This window comes from Myotis daubentonii, chromosome 2 (assembly GCF_963259705.1).
Source record: "Myotis daubentonii chromosome 2, mMyoDau2.1, whole genome shotgun sequence".
Taxonomy (NCBI): domain Eukaryota; kingdom Metazoa; phylum Chordata; class Mammalia; order Chiroptera; family Vespertilionidae; genus Myotis; species Myotis daubentonii.
The window spans coordinates 214,333,245-214,348,316 of NC_081841.1; the positions used below are offsets into that span (position 1 = coordinate 214,333,245).

Sequence of the window (15,072 nt, forward strand, 5' to 3'; positions counted from 1 at the left end):
TCATTCATACAGGAACAATTTTATGGCTGGAAATTACTCAAAAGAACGTATCAATCACAGAAATTTCAAGGTCCTATGCCATGCAGGCAAAAGATCCAATGTATACATGTTGTGAGCATTTTGTAATCTCTTACATTACCCTAATTCCCCTTTCTGAAAAGCTAACAACAGGAACTAGAAATGTCACCAAGAGATACACTGGAGGAGGGAACTGAAGGGGAGATGTGGACTAATCCACAATCCCTGCATCCCTGGTGCTGGCGGTCTGTCACTTCACAGGAGAGAACCCTGTGGTCTGACTAGGCCTCTCCAGCCACACTAGACTCCTGGTGCTCTCCACACCATGCACAGATGCCCATCTCTACCCCTCTGCTTATGCTGTCTGACAGCAAAGCCCTTCTTCCCTTCATCCATAGGCTGACATTTTTAAGCCCAGCTTGAATGCACCTGCTTTCAGAAGAGACATGCAGTAGAGACTGCTAATCATGTCACACTTCTGTTCTCCCTTCCTCCCTAGCAACACCTCTCAATTTAGCCTGTGGCAGAGTCAGAGCCGGCTATGAGGAGCAAACAGGCATCAAGGAAATATCTTCTTAGGACTCTCTCCATGCCTGACAGCAGAGCCCACTTAATATTGTCATCCATTCAACAAGTTTATTAAATGCCTGCTAGTACTTATTATTGTTGCTTCTGCTACTATCCCATTATTGTTATTGATAAAGATATTATTATGTAATAAGCTCTAAAAATACAATAGTGAACAGTATCCCTGCCCTCAAGTAGCATTAGGTGGAATAGACAAAAACAAAACCACCAGGAAACTGCCTCAGGAAGTGGTGATTGCTCTGACGCAACAAGCGCTGGGCAGTCCTGCGACCCAGAAGAACACGAGCCTGTCTTAAGGCTCCACAGAGATGGCTTCTCAGGTGAGGATTTCTACGCTGTCTTGACACACCAGGCTGGAGGCAGGCCCACTCACACAGCAGCATCAGAGACCGCAGAGCCCCGGGACCAGAGAAGACATGGCCCAGCAAGAGCCCAGGAGAGCGAGAAGAGCCAGGTATCAGAGAGGAGGCTAAAGCACAGGGGTCTCACTGTGCAAACTAAGACGGGGGCTTTTTCCGGAGGCAGCGTATTATGCTTCAAGGGCCTGAGGCACTCCAGTGGCATAAACAGATCACTGTAGCTAGCTGACTGAACAGGACTGAACAGGATGCTAGCTGGAACGCATCTAGAGGTCAAAGATGACACCACTGCTGCTTGGGTAATTGGATGGATGGTGACGCCACTCGCCGATATGCATACCACAGGAGAAACAGCAAGTTTTAGGGGAAAGGTGAGGTGTTCGGTCGTGGGGAGTTTGAAGCTGACCGTAGGGGTCTGGTGTCAAGAATAATAATCTTGACTGAAGAAAAAGTTTTGAGAGTCATCAACACAGAGATGGTAACTGGAGACATGACAGCGAATGACCATCAAGGTTAACAGGGGACAAGGATGGATTCTACAGTTACTGCCACCTGAGGAATGAGAGAGCAGAGAATCACTGTACAACTAAGCTAACAACACAGGAGGAGAATGAGGAGCCCTGGGCACACAGTACACTAGGTCCCGACTTACATTCCAGTGCTTATGTGATTATGTTCATGTCTTTTACCCTGGAAATTGTCAGGCACTTGTCCATCTGAAATGGGTTACCAGTTCCTTGAACTTCAGTGAATGGTCTGCTGTTTGAACTCAGGAACACCTGCCTGCTCTGCCCTGTCCGATAAACACTCAGGACTGTGACTTCTATTTAGACCTTGGTTTTCTGTGTCCCCATTCTGCCCACTTAATCCCCTTTGGACTGACTTCATTTTATACCCGGAACTCTATTTCTAGGTTTACAATCCTGAAACAAGTACGCTGGTTACATTTTCAGGTTTATACATCTAGATTCCTCATGAACCCTAAGGTGTGGTCTGGAAAATAAACCAGACTTCGAGATGTGACCTGGAAACCAAGCCCCAGTTCTCAGGCCCTAAAAGCTAAGGCGGAAGCGAAGATCAGAAATCCAGATCTGAGGCCTCATGGGTCAGACCTGAATTAGGACTCTCCTGTATCAACCAGAAAACTTCTGCATGACTCCTGTTGCAGCAGAAACCAGTACCAGGGCATGAATGGCCATCCCAGTATCTACACCCAAAGACACCAATACCAAGAATATCCTGGGCAGGCTAATGTGTCCAAAATGTGCCAAGAAAAGGAAGACAGGTCTAGAATTAAAGGCAAAGCCTAAAAACGTGAAAAATCATGTTTCATTTTTTTAGGATAGGTTAACACCCATAAAAACTGATAAATACTTACATAACTTAAGAAAAAAAGGGAAATATGAACTTTTACTATTGCTCCATGACTTAAAAAAATAGTGTACTTGACTGGCTGGCCAGTGTGGCTCAGTCGCTGAACATCACCTACGAACCAGGAGGTCATGGTTCAATTCCCAGTCAGGGCACATGCCCGAGTTGCAGGCTCGATCCCCAGTAGGTGTGCAGGAGGCAACCGATCAATGATTCTCTCTCATCATCATATATCTTTCTCCCTCTCCCTTCCTCTCTGAAATCAATACAAATATATAAACAAACAAACAAATATAAAATAAAAAACAGTATATTTACCGACATGAATGTTATCTTTAAATGCCACATCATGGAGTTGAAATATTAAATGGCGGCTAAATTTCTCGTCAGTGCTAGAATCTAAGTTTAAAACATCTTCAGCTGAACAGTTAGCTCTGTATAACTCCTGAAGTGCTTTACAAACATGCTAAAAACACAAGAAACATATAAATATTTTTAAATGTTTTTCATGAGCAAAATTAAAATATCTTGGTACAAATATAATTCATTATTTTTTTTACTCACTTTTTATTTTGATTCACTATCAGAATATATTATACAATATTACCAAATTACTTATGTATTAAATTATACATATTTATATTTACAAATTCATAGACTCTCAGGATTAAAGTCCTCCTAGAAGTTTAATAATTTAACTTATACATTTATCTCCTTTAAAATCACAATAAAAATATTTATTTTTAAGCATCTCTTTAAATATTATCTATGAGTTAAAAAGTCACTAATCCTGTTGTTTATCATTTTAGTTTTCAGAAAGTTCCTCAAGCAGATTGAGCCCAAATCCGCCTCTAAGAACAGAGTCTCTGAGGCTAGAAGACGCTGACTGAAGGCAGTTCTGCATTATAGTGAGGCAACAGCTTGGGTGAGGAGCACCAGACTCAGACTCGGAAACATCCAGGTTTGAGTTCTGGCTTTGCCACTTAACAGCTCTGTGATTCTGGCCAAGTGCAAACCTTACATTCCTCAGCTGCAAAATGGGATATACTAGACCCTAACTTTCGGATTGTTGTAAGGAGGAAAAGAGAAAACGAGGGTAAATAGTTAGTGCAGTGCCTGGCACGCAGAACTGTTCCAAGCATTAGCCATGTAGCCATAGGACCAGTCGCTTCTCCTGAAGCCTCAGTCTTCTCATTTGCTAAACACAGTTACAAAAACACGCACGGTTAAAATGTTTGTAAACTGCCAAGCACCCAGCTACCTAAGAGTCGTGCAACAAACCGTATTTATTAATGCTCTTTTGGCATTATTATAGCACCCCCCCCGCCTCGCTCTCTGATCCTACCCTCTTCAGTAAATTCTCACTTTGCCTCATCTTTACCAGAGCCAACTACTTATGATGTAAGCCAGAGAATTAATTTTTTTAAAAATCCAGAAAATTCCTCAACTGCCACTTCGTTCTCAATGCTTTTTTTTTTTTAACTGGGTATAGTAATGTTAAAAAATATATGAACATAAACTGAACTTCCTCCTTTTTAGAAGTTTACTCAGAGAAGCAATATTAAGAGATAAATGTCAAAAGGAAGAGTAACAAGAAACAGGAGAAACATGGAACCTACACAGGGTGTCCTAAAAAAAAGTATACAGCCCTAGCCAGTTTGGCTCAGCGGATAGAGCGTCAGCCTGCGAACTGAAAGGTCCCAGGTTCGATTCCGGTCAAGGGCATATGCCCAGGTTGTGGGCTCGATCCCCAGTGGGGGACTTGCAGGAGGCAACTGATCCATGATTCTCTCTCATCATGGATGTTTCTATCTCTCTCTCCCTCATCCTTCCTCTCTGAAATCAATAAAAAAATTAAAAAAAGTATACACTTGGAATGATTATAAAATCAGTGTTTATTAACATACAGTTCATTTGAAAACTTTAAAAGAACGTACAGAAATGAATAATTTTTTTGTCAATGCCTGCTTTCAAACTGATGACTGTTCTGGTCCCGGCACTGCTGATAACATGAAGCAATGGAATCATAAACATCAAAAATAATTTTGTTTGGTATTTGTGCATCTTCAATTCATCGGCTGTTGCCAGGTTTTGTACCATAAACTTTATCTTTTATGTATCCCCATAAAAAAAATGTCTAGTGGCCCTATAGGATAAATTTTCTTTGTTCAAAGCTTTGTCTGGCTTCACTCATTATTTCAAATCAGTTAAACCTGAAAATGAGTGAAAATTAAGTTAGTTATCAGCTGTTAGAGTGTGCATATATTTTTTGGAATATATATTACATAGGCTAGAGTCGCTTAGTGAATAAAAATAAAGAGAGACAGATGGATTTAAGGAAAAAAACCTGAGTCTGTAAATTACCTCAATGAGTAATGCAACCATCTTTTTTCCATCAGCTCCAGGATTGGCAAGTTTGTTAAATTCCAGATCAAAATAGAGCTTGCAAACAGCTTTTTCAGGAATGACTTCATAGCAGTGTAAGAGATGTTTTCTAAATTGAATAGTTCATGATTGTTAGGTTTGAATCTTATACTTTTTAAATCACAGAACTTGATCTTATATCTCAAGATACTATATTAGCTGTTTTAATTACATATAACTAAATATCTATATATATAAAAGCCTGGGTTGCAGGCTCAATCCCCAGTGGGGAAAGTGCAGGAGACAGCCGATGGATGATTTTATCATTGACATTTCTCTCTCTCTCTCTCTCTCTCTCTCTCTCTCCCTCTCTCCCTTCCTCTCTGAAATCAATAAAAACTAACTTTTAAAAATAATAATAATAGATGCTGACTTGATAAAGAAAGGATAACTTGTGCTAAATGAAGAGTGGATGGTTTCCCCACAAATATAAAGTTTGTAGTAATCTGAACAAGGAAAAATGATGAGGGAATTGTGTCATCAAGGGGCACATGTAGTACCGAACCTACACACACACACACACACATACACACACACACACACACACACTTTCTTCTCCCAGCACCTGGTGAGATAATTCAATGTTGTGACAAGGAGGAAGTTCCAGAATTCAATTCTAATAGTAAAAGGATAGTAACTAATTATGTGATTGAGAACCATCAAAGCTAATTCAGTCTGAATTCATTTCACAAACATTACTAGATGAAGGAAATGTAACTTTAATGTGCTGTCCTTTACAAACTACTTACCGGGATTTATAATGAAACCAAAGCTGAACGTAGCTTGTTACAAGGTAAATACGTTGTCCATCGCCCACTTCGCATTCCAAAGCAAATACATGGACATCCTTTGTAAAATTAAAAAAATTCAAAAACTAATAAAATGAAAATCTAAAGTTTACTATAGCTATTAAATGTCCATAAAGAGTTTTACTATTCAAATTGTCAAACATGGAATTTGAACATTTTATTAAACATATTATTAAAAACAAGAAAAATAATCTCTAGATCTATGCCAATCAAAATCTAGTTATTTGTATTTATTTATTTTTAGTCACTCAAGTAATGCATATGTAAGGCAGAAATTAGAATATTCAAGCTAAAAAGAGAAAGAAAAAAATCAGTTTTCAATCAGTCTAGTTTGACTTCCTATTATAATTGTATTTGTTAATTTATGAAATTAAACTTATTTTTTAAAATTAAACATTATAAATGATTTGGGATAAATTAATAATTCTTTAGTACATATAAAACATGTGGAAAACAATTTTTAAATGAAATATTCATAAGTTAATTTTAAAAGCTTAAAGGAAGTTTTAAAATGCTTAATTTTAACAAGCAACTATAAATTGTCTTCTCTATGAGAAACCAATCTTTTTTAAATTACTTGCTGTGGCACATGGTATAACTGTGTCTGCTGCCACAGAGAGTTTCTCCCAACAAAGGAAAACTCGAGTTCCTCTGTCCCCTTTTAGCTAAAGGCAGCTGTTGAGCCTAAAGAAACTAACTTCCATTTTCATGAGTGAGAAATCCTAGGAGCACTAAGTGGCCTGGCCCTATTAAACATCTTCCTGAAATAAATGTTAGAGGCTGCTGATTGTTTAAGTGCAGCCACCATACTCTATGTGCTTTTTAATTCAAGATCAAATGAATCTGCCAGTATTTAAACTTCTGATACCTGAATGTGGTTTACACAGAATAAGCATGAAAAGTGTTCCTTATGTTTCCCAAACTATAAGATAAGATCTGAGTGAGCCTCTCCTTACACAGCAAAGAAGGGGCCTTGTCTTAAACTTTCAGCACTGAGTTTTTGTACAGCATCAATGATCAGAACCACAATATATTGATGCTAGATTTCATAAAGATGCATCTTTTCATTACACAGCTGACCTTTAAACAATGCAGGGGTTAGGGCACCAACACCCATACAGTGAAAAATCTGTGTCTAACTTTTAACTCCCCAAAAACTTGACTAATAGCCTACTGGTGACCAGAAGTCTTACCAATAACAAAAACAGTCAATTAACACAGATTCTGTACACGTACAGGCACAGCTCATTTTATTGCCCTTCAGATGTGTGTCATACAAGTTGAAAGCAACACCCGACAGCAGCAAAAAGATTATGACCAGCTTTACTGAGAGAAACTCACTTTAGTGCGGGGGTCTAGGACCAAACCCGTAATAGCTGAGGTATGTCGGTACTATATTCCATATTCTTACTATAAAGTAAGCTAGCAAAAAGAAAATGTTATCAGGAACATTATAAAGGTGAGAAAGTGCATTCACAGTGTTTACTGAAAAAATCCAGGAACAAGTGAACCCACACAATTCAAACCTGTTATTCAAGGTCACCTGCGCTTCTTTTTATTCCCCACAACGCCCCTAGAACAAATGTGTGCAAAACACATCTGATTTGCCCTACCCGGTTTGGCTCAGTGGATAGAGCGTCAGCCTGCGGACTGAAAGGTCCCAGGTTTGATTCTGGCCAAGGGCATATACCTTGGTTGCGGGCACATCCCCAGTAGGAGGTGTGCAAGAGGCAGCTGATCGATGTTTCTAACTCTCTATCCCTCTCCCTTCCTCTCTGTAAAAAATCAATAAAATATATATTTTTTAAAAACCCAACACATCTGATTTGGGTTATTTTTGAGCATCACATCCTTTGTGAGGCTAGCTGCTCTTCTCTTCCCACCTGTTGCAAGCTCTTCTCTTCCCACTTGCCCAATGTGTTGGAAACTGTTATGATAAACACTCTATGACTCCCAAGCACAAAAGGAGATAGTAGAAAGAAACACATGTGTGCGTTGGCACTATGATTTAAGTTCCGGAGCTTATTAAATGTAAGCTATAATATTTGAGACATTTTCATTTCGTACTGTTTAAATTCAATTCTCCTTTCCCTAATTTTGTCCTTAAAAAAATCTCATATGCCACTCATTCATTTTCTTGAATTTCTGTATTGTTTTAGTTTTACTCTTAAAAACTCATTCTATTACTTTTCAGTCTACAAACATGGCCACTCTTCCTCTAAGCACTGCTTCATTTACATGTCATTACAATTTTTAAAAATTAATTGGCACTAGACATGTCATTCTTTTTCATTATTAATATAAAGGAAATGGCTAATGACTCGTAGGGAGGTTTTTCCCAAATCATGTGATATTAAGATCACAATTAAATTCTTTTTTTTTTTTTATTGTGATATTTGAGTTTTATTTGTGATAATTTTTCTGGAGTAGTAGTGGTTCATGATCTTTAACACCCCCCCCCCCCCAAAAAAAAATAACTACAACTACTTCATTGTGAATTACAGCATCCTTTTTTTTTTTTTTTTTTTCAGATTTTGGAGTGTTTACTCTCATTCGTCCTACAAAACTCGGTCACCACATTTTTTTTCTCACAAGCAAATATTACACTTCAATAAAAGCACTATTATTGAAGTGTAATATTGCTATTATGTTAGCAAATATATGGAAAAGCTATTTTAAAAAATGCATTCAAACTGCAGGTTCCTATACCCATGAACATGTATCAGAATTACTTGTGGAAGTTTTAAACATATTTAAGTCTAGGCCTCACTCTTGGAGAAGGTTGTGACAGAGGTCAAGATCCAAGTATTTTTCAAAAGCTCTCCAGGCTTGAGTCACTGAATTTAAATTGACTGAGGCCATTGTTTGAGGGTGTAGGGAGCTTTTTTGGCAGATTTTTAGCCGTGGTGAAAAACTTGGCCTCTGGCTTTTGGGGCATCTTTCTTGGGTCTTTTTTCCCAAGCAGAGAGTTTCTCTCCTTTTCTACCTCTTCTCTGATCTTGGCTTCTTCCCTGGGCCTCCCCCCTTCCCCCTGGGCCTCCCCGCTTCTCCCCCTGGGCCTCCACCCTTCTCCCCCTGGGCCTCCACCCTTCTCCCCTGGGCCTCCCCCCTTGCCCCTGGGCCTCCCCCCTTCCCCCCCTGGGCCTCCCCTTCTCCCCCTGGGCCTCCCCCCTTCTCCCCCTGGGCCTCCCCCCTTCTCCCCCTGGGCCTCCCCCCTTCTCCCCTGGGCTTCCCCCCTTCTCCCCCTGGGCCTCCCCCTTCTCCCCCTGGGCCTCCACCCTTCTCCCCCTGGGCCTCCCCCCTTCTCCCCCTGGGCCTCCGCCCTTCCCCCTGGGCCTCCCCCTTCTCCCCCTGGGCCTCCCCCTTCTCCCCCTGGGCCTCCCCCTTCTCCCCCTGGGCCTCCCCCCTTCTCCCCTGGGCCTCCCCCCTTCCCCCTGGGCCTCCCCCCTTCCCTCCTGGGCCTCCCCCCTTCCCCCTGGGCCTCCCCCCTTCTCCCCTGGGCCTCACCCCTTCCCCCTGGGCCTCCCCCTTCCCCCCCTGGGCCTCTCCCCTTCCCCCTGGGCCTCCCCCCTTCTCCCCCTGGGCCTCCCCCCTTCTCCTCCTGGGCCTCCCCCCTTCTCCCCCTGGGCCTCCCCCCTTCTTCCCTGGGCCTCCCCCCTTCCCCCCTGGGCCTCCCCCCTTCCTCCCTGGGCCTCCCCCCTTCTCCCCCTGGGCCTCCCACAATTAAATTCTTTTGGTTGCGCCAAAACCGGTTTGGCTCAGTGGATAGAGCAGCCGTGGGCAAACTACGGTCCGCAGGCTGGATCCGGCCCGTTTGAAATGAATAAAACTAAAAAAAAAAAAAAAAAAGACCGTACTCTTTTATGTAATGATGTTTACTTTGAATTTATATTAGTTCACACAAACACTCCATCCATGCTTTTGTTCCGGCCCTCTGGTCCAGTTTAAGAACCCATTGTGGCCCTCGAGTCAAAAAGTTTGCCCACCCCTGGGATAGAGCATCGGCCTGCGGACTGAAAGGTCTCAGGTTCAATTCCGGTCAAGGGCATGTACCTTGGTTGCGGACACATCCCCAGGGGGAGGTGTGCAGGAGGCAGCTGATCGATGTTTCTAACTCTCTATCTCTTTCCCTTCCTCTCTGTAAAAAATTAATAAAATATATTTTAAAAAAAATAAAAAATAAATAAATTCTTTTGGGTGCTATGTGGCCTGAAATAAAGACACACTTGATTTTTTTTTTTTCTTTTAGAAATCGTTAAGTTATAGTAGCTCTAAAAACAAGGAGATGAAAACATTACCTCTTTGCAGCTTTTAACAAAATTAAAAGCCTGAGTTTGGCGAGGAAACAGTTTCCAAATAGAGGGCGGCTCTTCTGGCTTGGACAGCCTGGGCCTGTACACTGAGGACAAGGGCTTCCTTTCGTAACGCGATGCTCGCTCTTCAATTTGCTTCAGTTTTGCTTCCCATCTTCTCTTCATGGGGTCAGAAGTGTGGGGAGACCAAGTCCTATCCCATGTAAGATGGCTACCAACCACACCTAAAACAAACACACACGCAGGGACATCAGTGTCTTTGTTTAGGATAAATTGTTTGGTAAAACTTCAAAACGCATTTCCGACTCTGCTTTCCCTTGTATGTTTTGCATGAAGTTTTCATGTGAAGGAGAACAGAGCTGGTTACCAGAAACTGTTAGATCCAGGTCTCACATCTAACAATTTGTGGTTTTGGACAAGCTCCCTGAATCTTCCTCACCTGCAGAATGGGAACCAATCTCTTTTTTAATACTTTACGTAGTTACCTTGAGGATAAATACATAAGACTTATGAAAACGTTTTGTAAATTTCAAGGCCTCATGTAGATGTGTTTTTGTATCATTACGGTTTCCATTATGACCATTTTATCGCATCAGGTGCTCTCCACCTTCCCCAGCTGGTGCTCCTACCTTGGCCATCGCTCTTGTGCTGTGGTGAGTGTAGAGTTCATTTCTAGCCTCCACTGTGCAGTTCATAGCTCCCTTTTCTTCTGTTTCTCTTCAATGCTCTCAACACAACTGTTCGTTGGGAGGATAACTCAGTGTGTACTATAAGTGTGAAATACAATATTGGCTAGTTTTGCTTTGCAATGTCTATAGTAATCATAAGGATGATTTTAAAAAGGAATAAATAAATCTTCTGTCTGTTAATTTAATGACTGTGTGAATGACTGCATTTTAACTCTTGTTTATTAGTGACATTTGTTTTTGTTTGCATACAATGCTTTCATGTTAACCACACCAAGCTAAGAAATCAGGCAATACTTTTCCAATCTGGGATCATGGTTTACTTACAAAGGAAAAGGGATATGTTTTTAGAAGGGTTATGAGTGTGTATGAGTTTGTGTGTGTGCACGCGGGGGCGGGGGGGGGGGGGTGCTGTAGATTGAAAATGGCCACAAATTCTTTGCCATTCCTCTCATCAAGAGATGCCATCTAAGCCCATTCCCATACTGACTCGGCTTGGACATGTGACTTGCTTAAGCCACGTTACATCAACGAATGTAAAGCAAACAGAGGGTTAATAAGTGCGTGGCATTGAATGTGGTGATCTTGGCGTCCCTTCCTTGAGACTGTCATGCTATAACTAGCCTCAGGGAGGATAAAAGCCACCTGGAGGAGAACCAAGGTACCCCAGCTAACAGCCAGCACCAACTCTCAGATGATATGAGTTAAGCCATTTTGGATTATTCAACCATCATCAGAATTCAATGCATGAGTGAGCCCAAGTAAATTCAGGTGAGACCTGCTAAAGAACTGCCCAGGCAACCCACAGAACTGTAAAAAAAAAATCTGTTGTTTTTTTAAAGCCAGTAAGTTTTGGCCTGGTTTTCATACAGAAATACATAACTGATAATAGTTCCCTCTTCATTAATAACATTTGTATCATAATTTGTCTATGTTGAAAACCAGGATATTAGTTTAAGTGAAATAATAATATATACTGAAGTATTTGAGGGTAAAATTCCTATTTACCTTTGGCACTGTCTTTCTAGTACTTGTACTTATCAAGTTGATAAATAGTCTCTTGAATTTTAGCAGAAAACTCTGAGACAACACAAACTCACAGTATTCCCTGGAAGAAAAAAATAATCACCCTAAAAGATTACGAGAGGGTAGGAATGAATGTCATGACATGGTTAAAAAAAGAAAAAAGTCATTATCCATAGATTCCAATCTGACTTCAAACATAGCAGACCAAAGATTCTTCTCTCCAAGTTACAGCTAATCCACATGAAAATTATAAACTATAAACCAAGAAGCAGAAATATAGTTCTAGAGGTATCAACATAAATTTCATAACCGATATGCTTAGGAAAGTAATATAATTTCATTGGATTGAAGAAATGGGGCAATTTTTAATAAAACTGCTTTAGTTTTTTTTTTTTTTCAATACAAAGTGGTGTGACTCATTATTGCTAGATTCTGAGTATTCAGTTCACTTTAATCTGCTTCACATACAGATAAAAATCCCCCACATTTAGACAACCTAATTGAGAAACCGACTTTTCTTCTGTGAAATCTGACTTTTAAGAAAGCCCACCGATTACTTAATAAAGAACATAAACACAGAATGCAATCAGATGCGAATTACAGCTCAAGTACCTAGCCCATAACTGACGAGGAAAAACCACGTGGATGTTCACACTTAGTGGGACACTGACATCACAAAAAACGGTTTTGATTTTGTAAAATTATTGGTATGACCATGGGACTGTGTCATACTTGCAAGTCATGGAGTCATAGTGGAAAACCAGTTTAGCACTTATTAGACTGAGAAAACCATGAATGTCAACAGAGAAAAAAGAGAAGTTCAATATATGTTACTAGAGGCCCAGTGCACAAAATTCGTGCAAGGGCCTTGGCCCTCGCAGCCCAGCCCACTGGTCGTTCAGGAAGGTCATTCCACTGTCCAGTCTAATTAGCGTATTAGCTCTTTATTATACAGGATACCCTCATGTTCTTTGCACAGTTTGAAACTTTTAACAGCTGGGTTGAGGGCTAGAAGACAACTGGAGCTGGGACTATTCCCGCAGGAGGGCTGGAGGACACAGCAGAGGCCAAGGAGAACAGGAATGCATCAGGCATTCTGGTTGTGGACTATCATATTCCTCACTGCTGCCCTCTGCGGGAACCATTTCAGAAACACCTGTAATTCCTGGTGGAGAAAGAGTTCTGTTTCACTTTTACATAATAGTACAGCAAAACCGCTTTTCACATAGGGACCGTAACTATTTTTATTTAAGTTTCCAAATTCCAAAGGAAAGTATTTGTGGTATTTTGAAACAGTAGGCTTTAAGAGCTCTATTATTTATTTCTAAACATTGCACCAGAATTTTTATTTAATCATGTTTGATACTGATTTTACAACTAAAGGTGGGCAGGATAAAAGGCTAGCTTCTGCTAAAATGATTAGAGGAACTATAGGTTCTGGAGAAGTGGGGAATGAGGTGGAGAGATGACAGACGAAAAAGCTAAACAGCCCGGTTTCCCTCGGTTTATGCCTAGACTTGCCTGCTGCGCCACTTGGCCTGGTACCCAGGCGCAGCTGGACAAGGGGGCGAGCGCTTCATGACAACTGGCTCCCGGGAGATCCGAGGCCTGCCTGGCCACGGTTGTGCCCTGCCCATTTTTCCTGCTTGTTTGTTTAATCACGAGCCAATTCTTATTCCCCAACTCCAACTTTTCCCTCTCCCCCAAGAATAGATACATCAGTATTTTGTGTTTTCTGGCCTTTATGTTCTATTTCTAGTATTTAGTAAGGTTCTGGTACTGGGCAATGTTTTCTTACTATAATCCTTTTATGGCCTTTTGGAATACATTTATGTTATTTCTCCCACTGCTAAACTTTTCAAAATAAAGTATGTGATTAAAATTCACTCCCAGTAACAGTATTATAGAAATTTGCTTTCCAGATGAGTAATGCCTTAAGAAGGTAAGTAAAACCAATTCATTGACTTTTGGGTCTTCCCCACTTCAATCGCTTCACCTGCCTGTGCTTGAACAGAAGTAACTCCTATTTAAATTTCCCAAAAGTCTCCTATAAGGGATAGGACACACTGTCCTTTTCCAGTCCCTTCTTCCCACTATCTCCAGGGGGTCTCCCAGCCAAAAAGCCTAACTCTGCCTGACTCATCACCCTGAAGTCCATTTTCATACCTCTGCATAGAAACACTCACTCATGACTCGGAGCATCCCTCAATGCACACTTTGCTTTACCCCAAGAGGACGCAGCTCCAGAATCCAGCCCTAAACCAGTTACCCAGTTTATGTCTTGTTGCCCAGCCTTCTCCCCTAATAAAAATGATAATGACCACTCCCTCCCTGCACCTGGCCACTCCCAGGCCCACGTGCCTGTTGCACTCACCGGTCATGCCCACTTGCCTTTCCCTTCACGGCTCAGGTCAAGTTCTGCCACCTGCGGGGCCTTTTATAAAAAGAAATTGCTGTACTGACTCATCAGACAGTGCCTCCAGCCACAAGACCAAGTAAATTAGTGTAATTTACGGGAAAACAGAAAACTGCTGCTGCTGTCTGATCGGGAGCATCGTTTTGGTAAGAAAGCTTAGCCCGGGGAGGGTCTGGGCATAGCAAAGGGCTGATATACCGGCGCCTTCCTTAGGAGCCACTGTATGCGAACCATGGTCAGGAGTGGGAGTGGGTCCTGTCCTCCCGTTTTACTGCAGCAACAAGAAAAGGGCTGCCTGCACTGGTCCCCGCTCAATTTGGGAGAGATTAAGGAAGGCCTACATGTTATTCCTGGGGCCCGAGTTGAACTCCTGTAACAAAAAGCAAACCACTTCACCTTTCTTGAAGCCAGCGAGGGGATTGGAATGCACCCCTCCGGGGGTTGTTGAAAGAATAAAATAAGAAAATGTGTGGCAATGTAAGAGCACAGAACAAGCACTCCGCAAGTGGTGGCCACGTATGTAACGCCCCAGATTCATGCACAAAACACAGGCCCGCCGACTTGGGCCGGAATGGGCAGTAACAGTGCCGGTCCCGTGGGTTCTTCCCGCGGGAGCCCTGGTTTGTCAGAATGTCACGAACCCCTTGAATTTTGATTCTGAACTTGGCTGTCCAATGCGCTGGTACACTCTTCAACGAAAACAATTCCTAGTTTGCATCCAGGCCAGGAACGCCTAGACCCGAACGTGGCGGAAAACCGGGGGGGGGGGGGGGGGGGCAGAGGACGCCGGGGCGGGTCGGGGCCCGCTCCCTTCCTCCCCAAGTTCAGACCGGGCGTCAGGCCCGCCTTGCTCCCCTTCCCTCTGCCCCGGGGGCCCGACGCGGCCATCAGGTCACCCCCCTTTACCTCCAGAAACCCGCTTCCTGGGCGGGAGGCCCTGCCTCCACGGCGGCCGCCGCAACCCGGGGAGGCCGGATTGTGGTCTTCAAATTGCGCGCGGGGCTCGCATCCGGGGCAGGAAGGCGGGGGCGCGCGGGCCTATGAGAGCGGCGGGGGCGGGGC

The 15,072-nt window shown here is 42.4% G+C and overlaps 1 protein-coding gene across 11 annotated transcripts in view; it reads right to left on the reverse strand.

The window, feature by feature from the left end:
• PRIMPOL (primase and DNA directed polymerase) overlaps positions 1 to 15,030 on the reverse strand; it is a 40,203-nt gene extending 25,173 nt beyond the window's left edge. For 3 of the 11 annotated variants that reach the window (XM_059685697.1, XM_059685696.1, XM_059685691.1), the window contains exons 1-7: positions 14,917 to 15,030; positions 11,577 to 11,676; positions 10,512 to 10,649; positions 9,868 to 10,106; positions 5,510 to 5,607; positions 4,701 to 4,830; positions 2,655 to 2,802 (exon numbers count right to left, since the gene is read on the reverse strand). In XM_059685697.1, coding sequence (XP_059541680.1) covers positions 2,655 to 2,802; positions 4,701 to 4,830; positions 5,510 to 5,607; positions 9,868 to 10,047 — 556 coding nt within the window. In that variant the 5' untranslated portion in view covers positions 10,048 to 10,106; positions 10,512 to 10,649; positions 11,577 to 11,676; positions 14,917 to 15,030. Of the gene's footprint in view, positions 1 to 1,305; positions 2,391 to 2,654; positions 2,803 to 4,700; positions 4,831 to 5,509; positions 5,608 to 6,910; positions 6,992 to 9,867; positions 10,107 to 10,511; positions 10,650 to 11,576; positions 11,699 to 13,968; positions 14,029 to 14,916 lie in introns of those variants that run through there. The other 8 variants (XM_059685693.1, XM_059685692.1, XM_059685694.1 and 5 more) reach the window with 8 other exon arrangements.
• Positions 15,031 to 15,072: the final 42 nt, after the last annotated feature.